Source organism: Staurois parvus, unplaced genomic scaffold (assembly GCF_062004578.1).
Source record: "Staurois parvus isolate SC_StPar_1 unplaced genomic scaffold, SC_StPar_1.0 ptg000087l, whole genome shotgun sequence".
Classification (NCBI taxonomy): domain Eukaryota; kingdom Metazoa; phylum Chordata; class Amphibia; order Anura; family Ranidae; genus Staurois; species Staurois parvus.
The window spans coordinates 12241973-12263633 of NW_028317883.1; the positions used below are offsets into that span (position 1 = coordinate 12241973).

Below are 21661 nucleotides of genomic sequence, written 5' to 3' on the forward strand. Positions count from 1 at the left end.
TATAAAATACAGAAATCTAAAACTTTTTTTTTTTTTTTTTTTTTTTTTAAACACTGACACCATCAACGACACCAACAGCAACACTGATACTGGCCAAAGCACTAACTGTTTTTTTTGTCATCCTAAAATACAGAAATAGACACTAACGGGCACTGACAGAAATGCTGACAGTATGAGCACACACTACACCCCACACACTAAAACAGTAATAATTCTAAAAACATATATATAAAAAAAATGTATTTTTTTTTTAATATAAAAACAGACACTGATATTAACCAGTGACAGAAACGTTAACGCTGAGACTAACAGTGACAGGACCACTAACGTTGGTACAACAGTGACAGGTGCACTAGTAGTGATAGGAACACGCCGAGAGCACCAACACTAGTGGTGACAGATACACTAATTATTATTATATCACTAACCCTAAAACTGAACTGAAGGTAAGCTATCACTACACTACGCTAACAGGGGTGATCAGAGCCTAATCGGTGAACTACTGTAGGCTGATATTTTATTTGACTTACTTTTCTCAGATCTTTCTCTGAAGAAAAATAACACTATCGCTTTCTCCTCACGATCTGAGGACAAAGATACTAGGAAGCTGTTTGACAGGCTTCCCATTCACGTGCTCACTGTGATTAGCTGTCACAGTGATCACATGACCGGGGACGGGTTCTCCTGCCTGCCAATCATTAGTCCGAAACCTAAAGCTGTCACTGACACTTCAGTGTCGTCGCTGCGGGCACGTGATCGGGCTTGATCCTGGCCAAAAAACACAAGTATGCAAATATGCGGCCCCACGGAAAAAGCCCAGTTCCATGGGGCTGCATATTTGTGTGCTGTCGGCGTCAAGGGGTTAAACACAGTTGTGCTCAAAAGTTTACATACCCTGGCAGAAATTGTGGCATTGATATTGAAAATATGACTGATCATGCCAAAAAATGCTCTTTAATTGAAGGATGATGATCATATGAAACCATTTGTTATCAACTAGTTGTGTGGCTCATTTTTAAATCATAACAAATCACCCAAATTGGCCATGATCAAAAGTTTACATACCCTGGAATGTTTGGCCTTGGTACAGACACACAAGGTGACACACACAAGTTAAAATGCCAATTAGAGGTTAATGTGCCACATCTGTACCACACCATCTTTTTCCAGAGCAGCCTGTATTTATTTTGAGGTTGCCTGTGGGTTTTTCTTTGAATCGCGGACAATTCTTCTATCAGTTATGGCTGAAATCTTTCTTGGTCGACCTGACCTTGGCTTGGTATCAAGAGATCCCCAAACTTTCCACTTCTTAATAGGCGATTTAACAGTGCTGATTGGCATATTCAAGGCTTTGGACATCTTTTTATGTTCTTTTCCATCTTTATAAAGTTCCATTACTTTGTTACGCAGGACTTTTGACAGTTCTTTTCTGATCCCCATGGCTCAGTATCTAGCCTAGTCAGTGCTTCCACGTAAGAGCTAACAAACCCATTGACTATTTATACACTGACACTAATTGCAATTTAAAAAGCTGCAGATGTGGGACATTACCCTCTAATTGACATTTTAACCCGTGTGTGTCACCTTGTGTGTCTGTACCAAGGCCAAACATTCCAGGGTATGTAAACTTTTGATCATGGCCATTTGGGTGATTTCTGTTATCATTAGGATTTAAAAAGGAGCCAAACAACTATTTAATAAATGGCTTCATATGTTCATCATCCTTCAATAAAAGAGCATTTTTTGGCATGATCAGTCATATTTTCAATATCAATGCCAAACTTTCACAATTTCTGCCAGGGTATGTAAACTTTTGAGCACAACTGTAAAAGCCAGTTTTTGGCATGATTAGTCATATTTTCAATATCAATGCCAACATTTCACAATTTCTGCCAGGGTATGCAAACTTTTGAGCACAACCGTACATATGACACACTACTTATAAAAAAAAAAAAAAAAATAGTTAATTTACCCTTAAAATAACTAAACTCAAAAACAAAAGTTTAGCAGAGTGCAGTTTTCCAGTCCTTAGTTGTGGTGGCTTTTTTGTCAGACTAAGAAAATTTTCACAAATACCAGAAATGCAGTGCTCTTGTCACTTCATGTGAAATTAACTTTAAGCAAAACAATTTTATATCTTTCTGCCTTCTATTAACCACTAATCTATTAACCACTAATATTAAAGGCAGACATGTTTATCCAGCCTGTGTGACAACCATGCAGATGAATGAGTGTAACCACCCAGGGACCCACGGGATCACCATCTGAAAAGAAAAACTAATGCAGGCACTTCAGCGAAGGAATGGTAAGCTGAAACATATGACATTTTTATTTCTAGTTCGGGTACACTTTAACAGAGCTCTTACAGACATGCACAATGTGCATACCCATCCATTGAGCAAAATATTACTCTCCTAATCTTAAAATTTACATACCTCATGGAGCCTGACTGGAATATTTCCAGGACGTTGCTAGAATGTTGCTAAGTGAAGTCTAGTTGGTTCTGCTCACCTCCACCACCACAGGAGTGAGCTCTCAAACACTCAGCTTATAGCTACTACATCAGGGGAGAGAAAGAGCATATAAGGGGGATTGCATCAGAGAAAAAGCTCACTCCTGCGATAGTGCAGGTGAGCAGTAATGACTAGGCCTCACTTAACAACGTTCTACCAACATCCTGGGAGTATTTCAATCAAGCTTTACAAGGTATGTAAATGTCCAACACCAATAGCAAGGACATTATTCAACTTTAGTCAGAGCTGCACAGTTTGTTTTTATCAACAGACATCCCTTACCTGCACAGGCAGTTTTTTGGTAAAGGTGAACTAACCCTTTAAAAATGGTTATACTCGTTCATGCTCAATAAAGCAAAAGTCAACATAAACAATTCCGTATCTGCCTTGTTTGGATCTGATTTTTCTCCATAAATAACTTGACAAAAATCTCTAGCTAGCGGTAATGTGTTCAGCAACAAGCATCTTCACTGTGACAATAGATTTTAGAAACAGACTGGTCACATAAAGTTACAGGTCACAAGCATACTTTGGTATGTTCTCACAGACTTACCAGAAATATTATCAGTGCAACCATAAACCAATTTAAAAAGCTCTTCCACTTTTGTTTCATAAACAGCAAGTCAAAGGCAATGGGAAACCTTAAAAACAAGATAAAATATTACTCTAAACAATTGTCCAACAAGTGTCCCCCCAGTTTTCCTCACAAGCCATATAATAAGGATTAATTAAAAAAACTGTTAAAAATTAAATAGAACAGAAAGTGTTAGCACATTGCCAAATTACCTAGATACAATAATTCATGATTCTAAGAGATAGGGCATACTTGGATCAATGCAAACAGCCTGACTTCAATTGTTAGCTCAAAAGTTAGTCATACATGGCTAAAAATTGAAACTGTGGGTGGCCCTGTCGGCACCACCTAGCACGACAAACTTAGACCAAAAGTAGATGGTGGAAAATTGTCGACTGAAAACTGAGTGAATCTAATCAGAGGCAGTCACTGTTTGGGTATTCTGACAGCCGCCGGTGTTGTTGCTCTCCAAAAACATAGCTGGCAGTGGAGATTTTCCCATCTACTCCGTTTAGTGTGGATGGATGAATCTATAGACGCTTCCCATTCATACCACAGGGCTTAAAGAGAGAAATCAGAGTGTGTATGGCTAACCTAAAAACAAAAGCCCTCAGATTTGATTTGTGCAAGATATAGTCTGTAGAGACAAACATTTACATAAACTGGTGAAATCATTTATAAATCTATCAAACCATCTGTGATGTATAAGGTAATCAATTATTAAAACATACATAGCTTGATCTAGACAAAAATAAATTACCACTCTCTTGCAACTAGTAAGAAACTTTGAAACAATCTATTCCCAACTGCAATTTGTAGATTAACGTATTAGAATATTGTTAGTTTTATTTTAGACCTAGTGCATACTCCTCTGAGACCATGTTCTGACTGGCAGTCTTGGTCATTCACTAATAACCAGGAGGCAATCAGCGTGTTTACCTTGACATGGTGATCACATGACGTTTGTTTATAAACAAACCTGAAGCTTTCAGCTGTCACTGTACCTCATAGTGCATTACAGCATCAAAAATAAACGTGACAGGAGAAGTAGGGCCAAAGTTCTTCTGGTTCTACTTCTCTTGTAGACCACAGAAGTGCACTTCGTTCTGCACTCCTGTGACCTGTATGACTTTAGCCCATTGTCTGCTGATGACACAGAGCCAGTCCAGACTCAGGAGGGGTCCCGACTGCAGCCAGCCACCTCCTCCACAGCCCAGGACTCCAGTAGGTGGTGGAGAGGCAGAGCAGAGAGCAGATGATTAACAGTTACCGGCTCTCTGCGCAGTGAAGACTGAGATCTGAGCGATCAAAGACTGCTGGTCACTCAGTTCTCAGTTTAGAAGCAGTGGGGGACAGTTGCAGCATCAAATCAATGCTGCATCCACCTGTTAAGTGAAAACAACGTATGTCCCCAAAACAATGTAAAAGATATATAGGTAGAAACATTTATTAATAGTGATTTTTAAAGGATAAGTTCACATTTCATAACATGATACACCCATATTCTGGGTGTAACATGTAATATGTTATGATCAGACCAGCCCCCACTCCCCCGTTTGGTCAGCTAGCGGGGGATCATCTCCCCCCGTCGCTCTCTATCAAATGTTTTTTAAAAACATGGCCCTGTGGGGCTCCAGCCACGTCACTCATTCATTGTGTTCTGTGAATGAGTATCTACAAGTCTTGACAGCCTTAGCAGCTGTCAGCTTGCAGTTCTCAATAAAATACCACGGGGTTGTGGAGTGCCGTGGTAGTTCATTGAATCTTGGAATTCTTATACTGTACCGCGCTCCAATATTATCAACCTTTTGTGATTAACCTTTTTTGGTTGTGTGAATTTCTTAATATACCACCTATAATCCAATCATTACTTACTTCTATGGTGCTTAAATATACAATTAACATAAATTAATTTATAAATATGAATTAGAAAATTATATGTGATTATAACAAATATTAATAAAAAATTAATGAAAAATTGGAATGTCAATTCTATGTGAATAAAATAATAAAAAATTAATAAAACATTAAAAAAAAAAAAAAAAAAAAAAAAAAAAGAAGGGAAATGTCAATTATTTTCTTTGAATTTGAGATGGTGTTGTTATTCAATTTAGTTAATGTGATAAGTCTGTGTTGGCAGCTTGAACCTCTCCCTCGTCTCCTCTCCTCTCTTTGTGCTTTCTTCACTGGCTGCTTTGTTTATTCCTCCATATATGGAACATGCAGAGAAGGGAAAAGAAACATAGTGTCTTATCCGGGATATAAGTGATTTATTGCTCTTTGATCTCCCACTCACATTGTGTAAATGTAAATAACGCTTTGAATACAATGTAACAAGATCCTGCTTCAGACAGCCTGGCTGATGTGTTTGCTTGCAGTAAATATACTCGCCGTTCCTCTGTGGATGCGTGATAACGTCACCGCCCCTCCCCTACGCGTTACGCTACAGGGACTCCTAGCTTCCTCTGGGGGATGCGGAAATCCACATCCCCCAGAGGAAGCTAGGAGTCCCTGTAGCGTAACGCGTAGGGGAGGGGCGGTGACGTTATCACGCATCCACAGAGGAACGGCGAGTATATTTACTGCAAGCAAACACATCAGCCAGGCTGTCTGAAGCAGGATCTTGTTACATTGTATTCAAAGCGTTATTTACATTTACACAATGTGAGTGGGAGATCAAAGAGCAATAAATCACTTATATCCCGGATAAGACACTATGTTTCTTTTCCCTTCTCTGCATGTTCCATATATGGAGGAATAAACAAAGCAGCCAGTGAAGAAAGCACAAAGAGAGGAGAGGAGACGAGGGAGAGGTTCAAGCTGCCAACACAGACTTATCACATTAACTAAATTGAATAACAACACCATCTCAAATTCAAAGAAAATAATTGACATTTCCCTTCTTTTTTTTTTTTTTTTTAATGTTTTATTAATTTTTTATTATTTTATTCACATAGAATTGACATTCCAATTTTTCATTAATTTTTTATTAATATTTGTTATAATCACATATAATTTTCTAATTCATATTTATAAATTAATTTATGTTAATTGTATATTTAAGCACCATAGAAGTAAGTAATGATTGGATTATAGGTGGTATATTAACAAATTCACACAACCAAAAAAGGTTAATCACAAAAGGTTGATAATATTGGAGCGCGGTACAGTATAAGAATTCATAGTTTAATTTCATACACCTAGAGAGGGTGTAATTAGTGCCTGGCGATCCAATATTTAATTAATATTCACTTAAGCACACAATTAACACTAATAATAGAGTAAGTTAACTCCTGGTGGCTCACAAATAACTATTCTACTAAAATTGAGTTCATTGAATCTTCCTGTCAGTAAGCTGCATATATCCCGTGTCGTATAGGAAAGCAGATATACTGACAGATCTGCAGGAGACCTGCATGGCACCAGTGATCTGCTTATCGCTGGTGCAATGGTTTACAGGCTCCTGCAACAAAAAATAATAAAAGCACATTTTTTTTACCTGCAAAAAAATGTGCATTTATTATTTTTTGTATGAAGGTGAACTTCTCCTTTAAGTTAACCAATGCAAGGTGTCACTGCAAAACGTGGTAATAAAAGTCCAGTCATAAAAGTGATAAATATGGATAAACAGTACACATTTCTACTGGAGTCAGCAACAACCTGGATTCTAAATAGTTACTACTGAAAATAATAATTTATTTTCTGAGCCGAAACCTGCCATACAAAGCATTGTAATATTTGACACCAAGGGGCTGTTATGATTCCAACTTTTTCTTAAAATGTTATCTTTATACGATTGTTATTACAATACAGGATTTATATAGTGCCAACAGTTTGTGCAGCACTTTACAATATAAAGGGGAATAGTAAAATTACAATATAGTTCAATACAGAAGGAATGACATTTCCAAAAATAATAGAACACAGTTCTTCGTTCTTAAATGAGCAGAGTGGTAACTGCCTGTGTGATATGGTGGTTGTTTTATTAGAAGTAAAAAAGGTGTCTAACTCCACAACCCACCCCACAGATTGTACAGTTAAAGGGAAGCAGCAGATTGATGAGGTCATGTATTTATATTAGCTGCATTTAAAAACAAAAATAAATTGAATGATTATAATGAATACAAAGTAACCTTAATTTGTATCTTCAATACTATATCAGCCTGGAGTTCAGCTATAATTGGCCAAGTATTCAATAGAGAGTAAAAACTTATGGAAACACACAAATGCAATATACTGGAATTGTTAGGTAGTTTGAGGTCACAAGGTTACATTAGTGATGATGTGTCAACATATAAAAAAATAGGGAGTTTCCCTTTGAGGACATAGAGGTTTTTTGTAAAACATACGTAAAAGAGTTTATATGAAGCATATTTTTGTTTCAACTGCTTCTTACCCAAGAACAGCACTAAATGGCCAACCCCAGATAGCTCCAGCAGCCACACCAAGTACCGCCACAGAGATCTTCTCCATATACCAGCCTGTCATGGCTATTACAGTGGTATACATACAGAATGTACTGGGAAGGTAAGCTGCCAAAGGAAAAGCATTTATATTAGCACATGTAGATAAAATTGACCTCAAGAAAAATGTGATACAGCAAAGTTCTTTTACCTACTGTCAAACAGGTATTTGAACATATGACTAAGCAACAAAGGGTGATGGGAGATGTAGTCCCAGAAACTGCTCATTTGTCACAAACAAGAGCCATTTGCCTGCCTATGTAACATTCCCCTAAAGAGGCGCACATGCACTTGTGTAAATTCTGTAGTGCACATTTATGTGTTTTAATGTATGGCACAAGAACTTGTGGTGTATGCACTATGGGCTATGTATCCATTTGTTTTTAATGGCACCCCAATATGCATATGTACACAAAAATAAATACACCACAATGATTGCAATGAAAATGTGTTACCTTTTGGTGCACCGGAGAAAATAAGTTGAGTGCATTTTTGGCCTGTGGAAAATGAATGGGTCTGTTCTATGCAACATGTGTCAACGCACCAAATAAAAAGTGTGAGAATGAAGGGCAGTGTGTCACATAATGAATAATTTCAGAGGGCTTTTATATGTAGAGAAAAAAATATATACCGGGGTATATCAGTATATATTTCAAGCATTGACTGTTTTATTTTCTACCAGAGCGAACTACGTCAGCCCCAAGCCATTTCTGGCACTTTTGTTTACATTTTAAAAGGCAAATTTGTCTATATTTTACTCAAATTTAACAGAACAAAGCATGTGAAATAATAACATGTACAATTAAATGAACAGAAAAACATCACAGGTGTGGCTATGATCCATGTGGATGGATGAAAATGATTCTATACAACAGAGGGAGGATCAATAGCCCATATTACGGCGATATAACAAAACATAGTTTCGGGGGGGGGGGGGGGGGGGGGTATTCCCAGGCGAGATATATGGAACAAAAAGAGAGAACAAGAGTATAAACCCAAACTGACAAAAAGGAGAAAAAAAAAACATAAAAAAAGAAGCCAGTGGTAAGGATAGTGAAGGAGGAGAAGAGAGAGGGTTGGAAGACAGAAACAGCAAAAAGCAGAATCAAGGCGGTTCCCCACCTGTATCCCACAGGAGTGACCCCACCGCCTGACGCAGACCGCAGGGCCCAACCGGCGGACATGCCAAAGTGAAAAAGAATTGGGGGAGCAAGGCTCAAATCCACTAGGGCACAACAGGGGAACACATATCTCGGAGAAACGAAGAGGAGAAATGGAGCCAGACCGACCAGAGTAACTTATGTTTATCATAGGTATCATTGGCAAATGCCAGCATTTCTCCATACGCATGGTATCATTAAGCACAGAAACCCACATCGGAAGGGGTGGGGGGAGTGGCCGCTTTCCAAACGAGGGGTATCAACTGGCGGGCCGCAGCAGACTTTTCTTCTGCGCTGCCAGTGAGTAATATAGGGAGGAGAGCAATTTCCGGCGAAGGGGCCAAGGACTCACCATAGATCCTATCATATACAGCAAAAACCTGTCGTCAGAAGGGTTGTATTTGATCACAATCCCACCAAATATGTACCAACAGCTCTATTACAGCACCAACAGAGATTAGGTGTAGAAGGAAAAATTTTGTGTAGGGAGAGGGGATCCCTGTACCATCGAGAAAGAAGCTTAAAGTCCTTTTCTTGTGAATAGCAAGAAATAGACGATCTATGAGTAAAGTGGAAGGACGTGGACCAATCCTCAGCTGATATGTCTTTACCCAGGTCTTGAGCCCATGGAGGGAGTTCAGAATGAAGAGCATTGTGTAGCACTTTATAGAGGGAAGCTAGGACATGTCTCAGTGGTTGAGAGAGGGAGCACAGCCATTCAATCACAGAGAGTGGACGAAGAGTGTTGGAGGGAGAGTATAAGTGCTTGCAAAATGAGGATAGATGTAAAGTGGTCAACCAATCCTTAGGCCCACCCTGAAGGAACGGAAGACCCGATTGGGGGCAGATAAAGTCTTGAGCTACAAGCCAGGAGGCGTGTGTAAAGGGTCCGATAGTAGAAGAGCCCAACCCCTGAGGAAGAGCGGGGGTTATCAAATAGGGGTGATAAGGGAGAGGGATCAGAGGATAAAAGAGCAATGATGCACTGTTTATACCACAACTGCATTGCAGCTAAAGTCAATGAGGACAGGATAAGGAAAACGCCGATAGTCCTGGCTATACCCCCATGGTAATACCCAAGGATCAACCGGAGAAAGTTCTTGTTATATCATACAAGAGGCTTTACGGTAGTGTCTGGGAAACCAATCAAGCATCCGGGCAAGTAACATGGCTCTGTAATATAGCTCAAAGTCCAGTAAACCCACTCCGCCTCTGAGTTTTGGGTAAGTAAGTAACCTGTATTTTAACCTTGAGAACTCATGGTGCTAAATAAATCTAATCGAAAGGGAGCATAGAGAGAGGAAGAAACTCCTAGGGACAGTGATCGGTACAGTCTGAAAAACGTATAGTAACTTAGGTAAGGTATCCATCTTAAGGGTGTTGGTGAGGCCGAACCAGGGCAGGGCTGAAGCGCCCCATGAAGCCAGATCTTTTGAGATATGTGAAAGTAAGGGTAAATAATTAAGGGAATATAGAGCATTGAGATTGGCAGAAATCATGACCCCCAGATACGTAATAGACTTTGGTTGCCATTGATAAGAGAAATTAGAGCATAGGTTCGCCAACACATGGGCAGGCAAAGAAATATTCAGGGACTCCGTTTTTAGAGATATTAAGTTTGAAGTTGCTGAAAAAACCAAATCTACAAAATTTGTGGAAAAGACTGGGGAGGGAAATAAGTGGCTGTTGAACGTAAACTAGAAGGTCGTCAGCGTATAAGGATAATTTGTGATGTGCGGAGGGAGTGTGGATGCCCAAGATTGAGTCATTAGCTCGTACGGCTGTTGCAAGATGTTCCATTACTAAAACAAAGAGAAGAGGTGAGAGGGGACAACCTTGTCTGGTCCCATTCGACATGGGTAAGGGCAAAGAAACCGTACCATTCACCAGGACTGACACCAAAGGATGAGAGTAGAGAGACATAATCTGAGCGAGGAACCGTGAACCCAAACCTATCTGTTCCAGGTTAAGATGGAGAAAATGCCAGTCAACGTGATCGAAGCCTTCTCAGCGTCAAATAAGATGATACGGCTTAAAGGCTTGCCTCCTCTCATTTGACGCTGAGAAGGCTTCAATCACGTTGACTGGCATTTTCTCCATCTTAACCTGGAACGGATAGGTTTGGGTTCACGGTTCCTTGTGGGAACGTAAACGTTATCCACTGTAGAAAACAAAATCTTGGTATTTCAATTTAAGGAAGAGGTAGCGACCAGTTGGATCAACTAGAGAGTCCAAGACCTCTGGGCCGAAGGTATGATGAAAGATCACCAACACCATCAGAGCGAAAATGAGTCTCCTGGAGGAACAAGATCTGCAATCCATGTTTATGGAAATAGAGCATCTGGCTCTGCTTCTCTGGAGTGTTAAAGCCCCTGCAATTAATAAAGGAAAATTTAATTGGAGTAATATTTGTCTGTGGTAGAGCAAATAGTAAAAAAGTGTGTCACCGATAGTGCTCCGCCAAGCTGCCCCCAACCCCACGAGGGAAGAAAAAAAAAAAAACACAATAAGAGGAAAGAAGAAAAGGGGATTGAATAAAGAACTAGCAAGAAAAGGATAAAAAGCCAAGAAAGGAAGAGCAGATAAAGGAGAAAAGTGAGAAGAAGAAACTAATAGACAGGCTAACTAAATAAGCAGTGTGATACTACGCAGTACACTGAAGGCCTAGGTGGGGAACCTCACAGGTGCATGTATCCAATCTCAACACAGGCCTCCCGCAGGCAAATGATAACTTGAGGAAGGTCACCCTCAGATGAGGACAGGTATGAGAAAACAAGCCCCCGCCCCTGACAAATAGACATAAACATAACCCGGCAATGACAGGGTGTTAATAAAACAAATAGTGGGAGGACCCAAAGCCCCCCCCGAGACTAGGGCCGAAGGCGTGCCTGCCCGCCACAGCAAATGGCGGTGGCGGAACCCAGGGATTAGCCTCAAGCCACAGTCCCAGAGCCCAAAAGACAACAGGCACAAATATAAGTCACAGATACAACAGGAGTAACCAACAGAATGTATAAAAACTGTAGGAAGAGGGAGAAAGGGAGAAACCTCCCAATTTACGCAGATCAGGGATCATTCCTCTGGGATCTTTTGGGAGGAGCATCTGGAACGTTTCTTCTTGTTTCAATTGGACCTCTGCCAGAAAGAGGAAAATGGAAGGCCAGGGGTCGGGATTTGGAAGGGCCAGTCCAGAAGGGACACCTGAGGTAGCTCGAAGCACACACCGAGAAATGTAGGCAAGTCCCCAAGGGTGCGGAATTGAGCAGATTTACTGTTCTGTGAGGCGTTAAGTTGAAACGGAAAATGCCACTGGTAGCGGATATGCCTCTCCTGCAACATCTGAGTGAGAGGGCACAGAGCCCTGCGCATGGCCAGAGTCTGGCGGGAAAGGCCAAGGAGGAGCACCACCGGCACTTTGTTGAACAGAATGGTGTCTTACGTGCTGGCCGCACGCATACTGGCGTCCTTGACTTTAAAGTAGTGGACCCTGCACAGGGTATCACGAACAAAAGATGGATCAGGGTTCCTGGGGCCCATCATGTGATGTATGCGGTCCAACTCAATATAGGTGTCTTTAAGTTGCTGTAGTAGTTGATTGAAGATGGCGGTAACCGCTGCGGCTAAATCTTTAGATTCAAAAGTTTCTGGTATGCCCTTGATCCGGATATTATTACGGCGGTTTCTGTTCTCAATGTCATCTTGTTGGTATATGAGCTGTTGTATTAAAACAGTATGGGAGTTAAGGGTCTCTTCGTGGGATTGTAAGGCATTACACAGACCGTCAGTGGTATTTTCAATCTCTTCCATAAGAACGCAAATATCTTGTTTAAAGCTCAGAAATTTCTTTTTTGTATGTGCTTTCAATACGTTTCACATAAAGCTCAAAGTCCACCTTTGTAGTAAGAGATTTGATGTAAGTGTGCAAGGACCGCATGTGGGACTGCAGATCCCAGCCATCCTCAGAGCAGAGAGATACTGGAGAAGGGCTGTGAGATCTCTGTGTGCCCTGTGGTCTTAGAACAGGATCCCCAGGAGGAAAGAGAGAGCCCCAAGGGCTTAACTGCCCATCTTCATGGAGCCCTGTATCCACAGGGGAGAAGGAGGGGAGAGGTGCCGGTGCCATCTTGGAGGCTGGGGCGTCCAAGACCTCGGCCGAGGATCGAGTCAGGAACTGCACATAAAAGGTTTTTTACCTTAACGCAGAAAATGCATTAAGGTAAAAAAGAAAAAAAAAAACTTTAGCCTTTACAGCCACTTTAACCTACTCTCTGCCCCAAAATAGAACATTCTTTTACATTGAAGAGAAGCTTTTCTCTAATTACATCACACCTACCAGCAGCTGCAGAAAACATTCCTGTGCTGAGGACTAGGAAAGCCAACATAATTCGCCCAACATGGAGCCCAAACCTTTTACATACAGCCCTAGAAAAGAAATAAATTAGCTCTTATAGCATATTTCAGACAGATGGGAGAGAAAATGTAAAACAAGAATGTTTTCACTCACTTTTTGAGACTGCTTTATAATTTTTATGGGCATATACTAAAATTTGTTAGGTCAACTCAACTTCACAACGTAATTATTATAATATTGTCTGGAAAATTAAAGTTTATGAAACTTCACTCATGTAGCAGGATTATTAACATAAATGTGGAATGATCAGTTGTCTTGCTTTCTTCTTCTGCTTCAGTAATATGCCAGTGTCAAAGCTGCACAACCAGCTCTTTAGTCCATTCTTAATGTGCAGTGTTATAGTACAAATTCAAGAAAACAAAGAAATCTTCTGATCCCAATTCTGCACTTGCTGAAGGTCTCTGCCCAAAGCCACACTTTTCTGAAATATTTCATCCCAACTGGGCTTCATGGTTCTCTATGATTAAGCCCAATCAGAGTAAAAAGCATTAAAGAGACATGGCTTTAGTTGGAGACCTTCAGCATGTCAATTCTGGCTGAATAAAACTCATCATGCACGCAACCTCTGAGGAACACCTACAGCGGCATACTGAATGGAGAAGGGCTTTTCTAGGACCAACTTCCTAGCACTGCATACCAGTCACTAATCTGGAAAATAAATCTACAAGATGATTCTTCATACTAATGAACACCATTATGCCCAGCTGCTGCAATACACATAGGTAACCATTAAAGATGATCACATAAATGCCCAGTTATAGCTGCTAGGAAGTGTTTATATGCCAGTTTCTGTGAAGCAGGTTGAAAGAGAACTTTATAATTGGTGCTATCAGGGAGGTTGCTGTATACAGTTGCAAGAAAAAGTATGTGAACCCCTTGGGATTACGTGGAGTTTTGCATGAATTGGGCATAAAATGTGCTCTGAACGTCATCTAAGTCACAACAATAGAAGAACACAGTCTGCTAAACATAATACTACACAAACATTAGATGTTGCCATGGTTTAATTGCACATAACATGTAAACATTCACAGTGCAGGGAGGAAAAAGTATGTGAGGCCCTAGTTTAATGACTTATCCCAGAGCTAAGTGGAGCCAGGAGTGAGCCAACCTTGACTCCAATCAGTGTGATGATATTGGATGTGTTGCTGACAGCTGTCCTGCCCTTAAAAAACACACACCTGATGTGAACCATGCCTCGCAGAAAAGAGCTCTCAGAAGACCTACGATCAAGAATTGTTGACTTGCATGAAGCTGGAAAGTATCTCCAAAAGCCTTGATGTTTATGTGTCCACGGTAAGACAGACTGTCTACAAATGGAGAAAGTTTAGCACCGTTGCTACTCTCCCTAGGTGTGGTCATCCTGTAAAAATGACTGCAAGAGCACAGCGCAGAATGCTGCATGAGGTAAAGAAGAATCCCAGAGTGTCAGCTAAAGACCTACAGAAATCTCTGGCACATGCGAACATTTTTGTTGACACATCTACAATAAGGTAAAAACATTAAACAAGAATGGAGTACATGGGAGGACACCACGGAGGAAGCCATTGCTGTCCAAAAAGAATATTGCAGCACGTTTGAAGTTTGCAAAAGAGCACCTGGATGTTCCACAGCACTACTGGCAAAATATACTCTGGACAGATGAAACCAAGATTGAGTTGTTTGGGAAGAACACACAACACTATGTGTGGAGAAAAAAAAGGCACACCACACATCAAAACCTCATCCCCACTGTAAAACATGGCGGAGGGAGCATCATGGTTTGGGGCTGCTTTGCTGCCTCAGGTCCTGGACGAATTGTTGTCATTGATGGGAAAATGAATTCCAGAGTTTATCAAGACATTTTGCAGTAAAACGTATGACCGTCTGTCCACCAACTGAAGCTCCGCAGAGGATGGGTGATGCAACAGGACAATGACCCAAAGCATACAAGTAATTCAACAAAACAATGGCTGCAACAGCACAGAATACGCCTTCTGGAGTGGCCCAGTCAGAGTCCTGACCTCAACCCGATTGAAATGCTGTGGCATGACCTTAAGAGAGCGATTCACAACAGACATCCCAAGAATATTGCTACACTGAAACAGTTTTGTGAAGAGGAGTGGTCCAAAATTACTCCAGATCGTTGTGCAGGTCTGATCTGCAACTACAGGAAACGTTTGGTTGAGGTTATTGCTGCCAAAGGAGGGTCAACCAGTTATTAAGTCCAAAGGTTCACATACTTTTTCCTCCCTGCACTGTGAAGGTTTACATGTTATGTGCAATTAAACCATGGCAACATCTAATGTTTGTGTAGTATTATGTTCAGCAGACTGTGTTCTTCTATTGCTGTGACTTAGATGACGTTCAGAGCACATTTTATGCCCAATTCATACAAAACTCCACGTAATCCCAAGGGGTTCACATACTTTTTCCTGCAACTGTAGATAGATCAAAACCAGCTAATTATTGCTGGCTCCATCATATTTACAGCTGGATTCTAGATCTTAGGAAGCTTTGTCCTGGCCAGTAGGTAAGTTTAGTATATATGAATGTGAAATATCACAGTTTTCAGTATTTCTTTTATAGTTTCAGAAATGTTAAACCCTTTGACCTGGAATAAATGTAATATAAGACACTTACTTGTAGAAATAAAGTTCACACACACAACTAATAAAAGCTAAGAAACATCGTATAAAGTAAAATACGAGAACCTGTGGGAAGAAATGACAAAGAATCAATAAAATGTATTAAACAGCCTACTGCACAAGTACAGCGATTCAAAACAATGTTATAAAAGTGTGACAATTTCAGAATAAGCAATTTTAGATTGTAACAATACTTCACAAATTAAATCCATTAACAAAATATATTACAAATTAAATTACAGGCAATGCGATTATATATTTCAAATTACCAGCATTACTACAAAAATAGAATATTATGCAACATTATTATCCTTCATCAGTTTGTCACCTAGCAAAAAATAAATCCAAAGAATGGTCCCTGCAATAGAAGACTTTGAATACTTACCTCTGCTCTGGGAGGCCCCACTACATGTTATGATTTTTCCCACTGGCTGCTACGTCTCTACAAACGTAGAGAGCCTGCAGGAGGAACCAGTGAGTGCAGCAGGAACTAAACATTAACACACCCGGATGTGACAAAGGTGGGGATTTTGCCAGAGGCTGTGTCATTTGAGCACAGTGGAGTTTGGACTCACCATGTGCTAGAGAGGTAGGTATTCAGTCTTCTATTGCAGTCCACTTTCTGGATTTTTGGAAGTTAGTGACACAGTTTTAATGTTAGCCTGTATAGACAATTCTGAGGAATTAGATTTAACAAGCATTTACAAGACATTTAGAGCAGCCTTGCTGTCAACAGGTTTATAGCTGTATCAGCCAATCAGAGTAGGATTTACAGTACAGTTTCCAGCACTATGACAAATGTACAAATCAGCATTCTGGGGCTTGGAAGGTACAGAAGTAGGTGAGTAAGCTTCTAAGGGTTGTATTTGTGCTGTAGCATGCTCCCAGGGCACACTAAGTAGATTGAACAAGGCCTGAAGAATACCATGGGGCATGTACAACCCTACTGGGACAACTTCAGCTATAGCTAAAAGGACCCTTCAACAAATACACAGAAAAACAGATTATAAAGTAGACTTATACCGAAATATTATAAATCTACATTAAAGTTGTTACTGGGATGAATAAAAAAAGTATCTTGCAAATGTGTGACTGTTGCTTGAATGATTGAGAATGGTGCAGAGTGATCTAATTACCCCAGGTCTTCAGATTTCCACTTAAGATAACATGAAAACCTACCAACCTACCCAACTCCCTTCTGTCTGTATTCTGGTGATCTGGGAACATTCCTGCTTGTGATGCTGGGACATACTTGTGATCTCCTCTCACATACAGTAACAAAATAGCAGTACCAAGAAGCTTCTCATAGCAACCAGATTAACTTTAAAAGTGTAAATGTGACTGGTGATGCAGGAAGCTGAGAGAAGGAAGTTAGGCAAGTCAGCAGATTCCAATCTGCATCAAAAATACAGTATGGATGACAGGCTGTGTTTGGCCTGTTTTGAAAGCAGCAGGTCCTACTGGAGATGGGTTTGCTTTTTAGCCAAAGCAAGTCTAATGCAGCCTTTTGCGCTTGAACATATGCATTTATTCCCTGAATTCCAAAGCCTGGCAATTATGGAAGGCGGTGTGACTTCTGCAATATCTGACTGTTGAGAGTGGCTCTCACAGTGGTCACATGATCAGGTGTCCATCCCGCTGGCTCCTGTTTAGAAGCCTTGACCAAGAGCTGTCTGTAACAGCTCAGTCAGTGTCTTTTAAGTGCATTGTGAGTACGCTCTAAGCACACAAACTCCTGCCACTGTGAATGTATATATGTGTTGGCTGGGAGATAAAGCCAACCTTTCTTACTACTGCATATTTGCAAAAACGCACTTGGCAAGAAGTTAAACCACACTGTTTGAATGCAGTAGCCGGTATTTGATAGCGACGCCTTTAAAACAACCCATACTCATCTTCACTTTTATGCTACTCCATTCAACTGCTGAGGCAAAGAAAGTCCCTGGCACTAGGACAGTAAGTGATTCACTCTATGTGACACTGGGCCAATCACCATAACCATGTGCATGCTATGACTTGAGGAACTTGTAGGTCACACAAAAGCAGTTTCTTCTGCTAAAATAAACAGTAGTATAGTGCAGCGCTAATTAGATAAAATTAAGATCACTGTCAGATTCAATATGTAATTAGAACAGCTCATAATGCCAGTAAACGTATCTTTCTTTGCGGTGCTCCAAAATGAAAAGGACAAATGAGCAAATTATGCGCTTACCAGAAGCGCATGGATCATATGCATTGAAATATCCAAAGCCAGGGGGATCAAGGTAATAGGGTATGCATCTGGGGCACCCGTCTCCAAGCGGGCAGCTCAGCAGTAACTGGGTGATGTGTATTCCAGAGGCCTCCTTTAAGGATCAGCAGGGTCAGCCACCTGATTACAGGAATTCCCCTTCTCTGGATGGTGAAGTACTTCCCAGGGTCTGCATACTTAAAAGCTCAATGAAGGAGCCATAAAGAAAGTGCCCATAGCGTAGTATTGCCAAAGAAAATATTCAATTTATTAAGTAACAAATGACAGTAAAAAGAGGTACACTGAACAATAAATCCAGATGGCCACCGGACCAATAAAAGTCTCCAGCGGCTATATGCCACAGGGTGTTGATTCCTTAGGCCTTTCGTGCGACTGCACGTCTTCAGAGGAATGTCAGTGTTGATCCATGAGCTTCTGGTAAGCGCATAATTTGCTTATTTGTCCTTTCATTTTGCAGCACCGCAAAGAAAGATACGTTTACTGGCATTATGAACTGTTCTAATTACATATTGAATCTGACAGTGATCTTAATCTTAATTTTATCTATTTAGCACTGCACTATACTACTGTTTATTTTATACAAGAGGTTTTATATGGTTACCTGAGTGTTCTAGCTGCTATTACAGAGAAGCGCTCACTACTATTTTTTACCTATGAACAGTTTCTTCTGCTGTCTAGGCATGATGTTTTAAATTTTTGTTTTCAATTTGATCCTTTTAGAGCATATAAAACTCAATGAAATATATTTGTTTACTTTAAATAAAATAATTTATTATTTTAGTTCTAGTAGTATTTTCCAGTGCCTCAAACAAAACAAACAAGCGTTACATATACATACACATTTGGTAAAAAAAAATGTAACATGGTGTGGCCAACATTACACTGATTTTTGTTTCCCTGTGTTTTTTACCAGAGTAAAATACAATATATGATAGAGACTTCTCAGGCTGCACAAGGAAGAGTGGGACTCTGAAGGGGAGAACAGGGAACTTTAGCGAGGAGATCATGACACAGGAGAACTTATAAAATTAGAAACCAATAATCAACTCAGTGCCCTAGTATCCATTTGTAACTATTATATCAATTCTGCATGGTAAATAAAGAATTAAGATGGAACTAAACCCTCCTATCCATAACAGCCAGGGAAGCTGTCACTTTAGCCTTTGTTTGATATGCAGTTGCCATAGTGCTGCACATGTGATCAGTTATGACACCAGCATTTGGTTAGAAAGTTAGACAATTGTGACAGTTGTGGCATGCCTTGAATGTAACCGTTTTGGGAAACAGGGCTCGTTCACATCATACGTGCAGAAAAACAGATGGAAACTGATGCGCAGATTTCACTTGCAGAGACATCAGTTTTTATGCTTAAATGAGTTTCCTGCGCAGAAAAAAATCTGCATGTGATACGGTGTGAACAGGGTACCTGGAAAACGATTGATTTCGTTTTGCCCTTGTAGAACACATGCAGAAAAACTGACGTCTCTGCACCAAGGTGTGAACGAGCCCTTAATGGATGGGTTTAGTTCCGCTTTAAATCCAACAGCTGCTAAATGCAGGCCATACATGGGTTGAAATTCGAACACATTTTCTTTTTCGAAACTCATAATTAAGAATTTTCCTTTGGATTTTGCACCAGTACTGGGCCACAGCATCAGTCGATTTTTGCGTGGTCATTGAATTTGAGTGATCAGGTATGTTTAAAATTATTGGAAAATGTTTAATTAATGATGCGAGGAAAATAATCGAAAAAGAAATGAGCATGAGCTGTGACCTGGAAATAAAAAAATAATCCCAGCCATGAAAATGCTTTTCTGTAACAACGTGAGGTGAAATTGAAGGCTTGGTTGGTCAGATTTCTAAATCATGGTGGCCCCATTGGATTACAAAATCCATGAAATGTCTGATTTTTCAAAAGAAAATTAGTTCAGAATTCGACTCAGGTATGGCCTGCAAAACTCTCAAACATTTGTGTATATAAATTAAAAATAAATCATGACTTGCCTTGTTTGCCTGAAGGATGTTTGCATGGAACCAAGCAGGTAATGCATGTAACCAAAGGTAAGCATAAGAGCGTATGGCATAGGCTGGAGAATATTCCCATGTTTGAAATCCTTTGCCATAAACGAGGTAGTGAGTCTTCATGAAAATATATTAAAAAAAAAAAAAAGGTAAGTGAAACTGTCCTTTACCTATACTTTGATATAATACAGAAATCAAGGAACAGACATCTTCAAATACAAACAATTAGATGCACTTCCATCGCTGCCTCCCTGTTGCAGGAGTCTACCAGTAACAGGTGGTTTCAGAGGTTAGCCTGGTGAATGGCATCACTAAGTGTTGCTCACACTTGCCCTGCTTTACTACATATAGGCTTCAGGGACAATTGACCCCTCAGGCTCAAGAGCTTTCACATGGGGGAGGTCACATACTACCATGCACCCGAAGTCCTATTCCATTGCATTGACAAAGCGTTGATGGGTGAATTTACCCTGATAGGTGGGGGGTGGACTATCAGGATGCAATGTAACATTGCTCTGAATAGTAACAGGGTCTTTTTAACCATGTTCAGACGAGCTGCAGAATAAGGAAGCCACTAGGATCTGTGTACACCATGTGGAACTGGCCATACATTGTTCAGTTTTCAGACTGAACGAAAAAACTGGAAAGATTCCCCCATCCACACATTTGATGTGGATGGGGAAATCCTCCCCACTGCGCTATTGTATTTGGACAGCAGGGAGATACCCACGCTGTCTGAATACACAGATCTGCACTTGTATCCAACAGGGCAATTGAACAGAAGATCTCGGCTAAGTAGAGTACAAGCAAGTATGTCTAGAAAAAAGCTGGAGAAGGGAGCCAGAAATGATTAGATGTCCTTCTCCTTTAACAACACTTATATCATTATGTGGTGGTTTTGCCAGTGTTGAAAGTGATTCTAAAGGCTTATTTTTGTTTTTTTAAAGAAAAAATAACAAACATGTCTATACTTACCTGCTATGTGCAGTGGTTTTGCACAAAGCAGCCCGGATCCTCTTTTTCTTGGGTTCCGTGCAGGCTATCCTGGCCCCTCCCTGCCATCGGGTGCCCCCACAGCAAGCAGCTTGATATGGGGGCACCTGCTGCTCTGTCAATTCATCCACAGAGCCGCGGCTCAGCCCCACCCCCTCACTCTTCTTATTGGCTCACTGGCTGTGACTGACAGCAGTGGGAACAAATGGCTCCTGTTTCTGTCTCAGCCAATGGGAAGAAGAAGTCCAGAGATAGCCAAGATTCCAGTGTATATCGCTAGATCAAGAGGGGGCTTAGGTTAGTATTGAGAGGGGTGCTGGGTGGGATGCTGCACAGGGAAGGTTTTTTACCCTCATGTATAGAATGCATGAAGGTAAAAAACCTTGAGCCTTTAGAACCACTTTAAAGGATAAGTTCACCTATCATAACAAGTTAAACCCATATTCAGGGTGTAACATGTTAAGAAAGGACTGGCCCCAGCTCCTCCCCTGCTTTGACAGCTGTCAAATTTAAAACAAAAAGGTGGCCATCCGGTGCTCTGCCCACCTGGCCATGTAACACATTCACAGTCCTCTGCGAATGAGAAAAATACAAGCCCCGACAGTCTAAGAAGTTGTTGGCTTGTAGTTATTAAACTAGCATGGCGC

The 21661-nt window shown here is 40.6% G+C and overlaps 1 protein-coding gene across 3 annotated transcripts in view; it reads right to left on the reverse strand.

Annotated features, from left to right (window-relative positions):
• The window catches only part of ALG9 (ALG9 alpha-1,2-mannosyltransferase), a 221752-nt gene that overhangs the window by 192821 nt on the left and 7270 nt on the right, over positions 1 to 21661 (reverse strand). For all 3 annotated transcript variants that reach the window (XM_089670179.1, XM_089670180.1, XM_089670178.1), the window contains exons 3-7: positions 20004 to 20138; positions 15744 to 15814; positions 13044 to 13132; positions 7484 to 7619; positions 3067 to 3154 (exon numbers count right to left, since the gene is read on the reverse strand). In XM_089670179.1, the coding sequence (XP_089526305.1) occupies positions 3067 to 3154; positions 7484 to 7619; positions 13044 to 13132; positions 15744 to 15814; positions 20004 to 20138 (519 nt within the window). The remainder of the gene's footprint in view (positions 1 to 3066; positions 3155 to 7483; positions 7620 to 13043; positions 13133 to 15743; positions 15815 to 20003; positions 20139 to 21661) is intronic.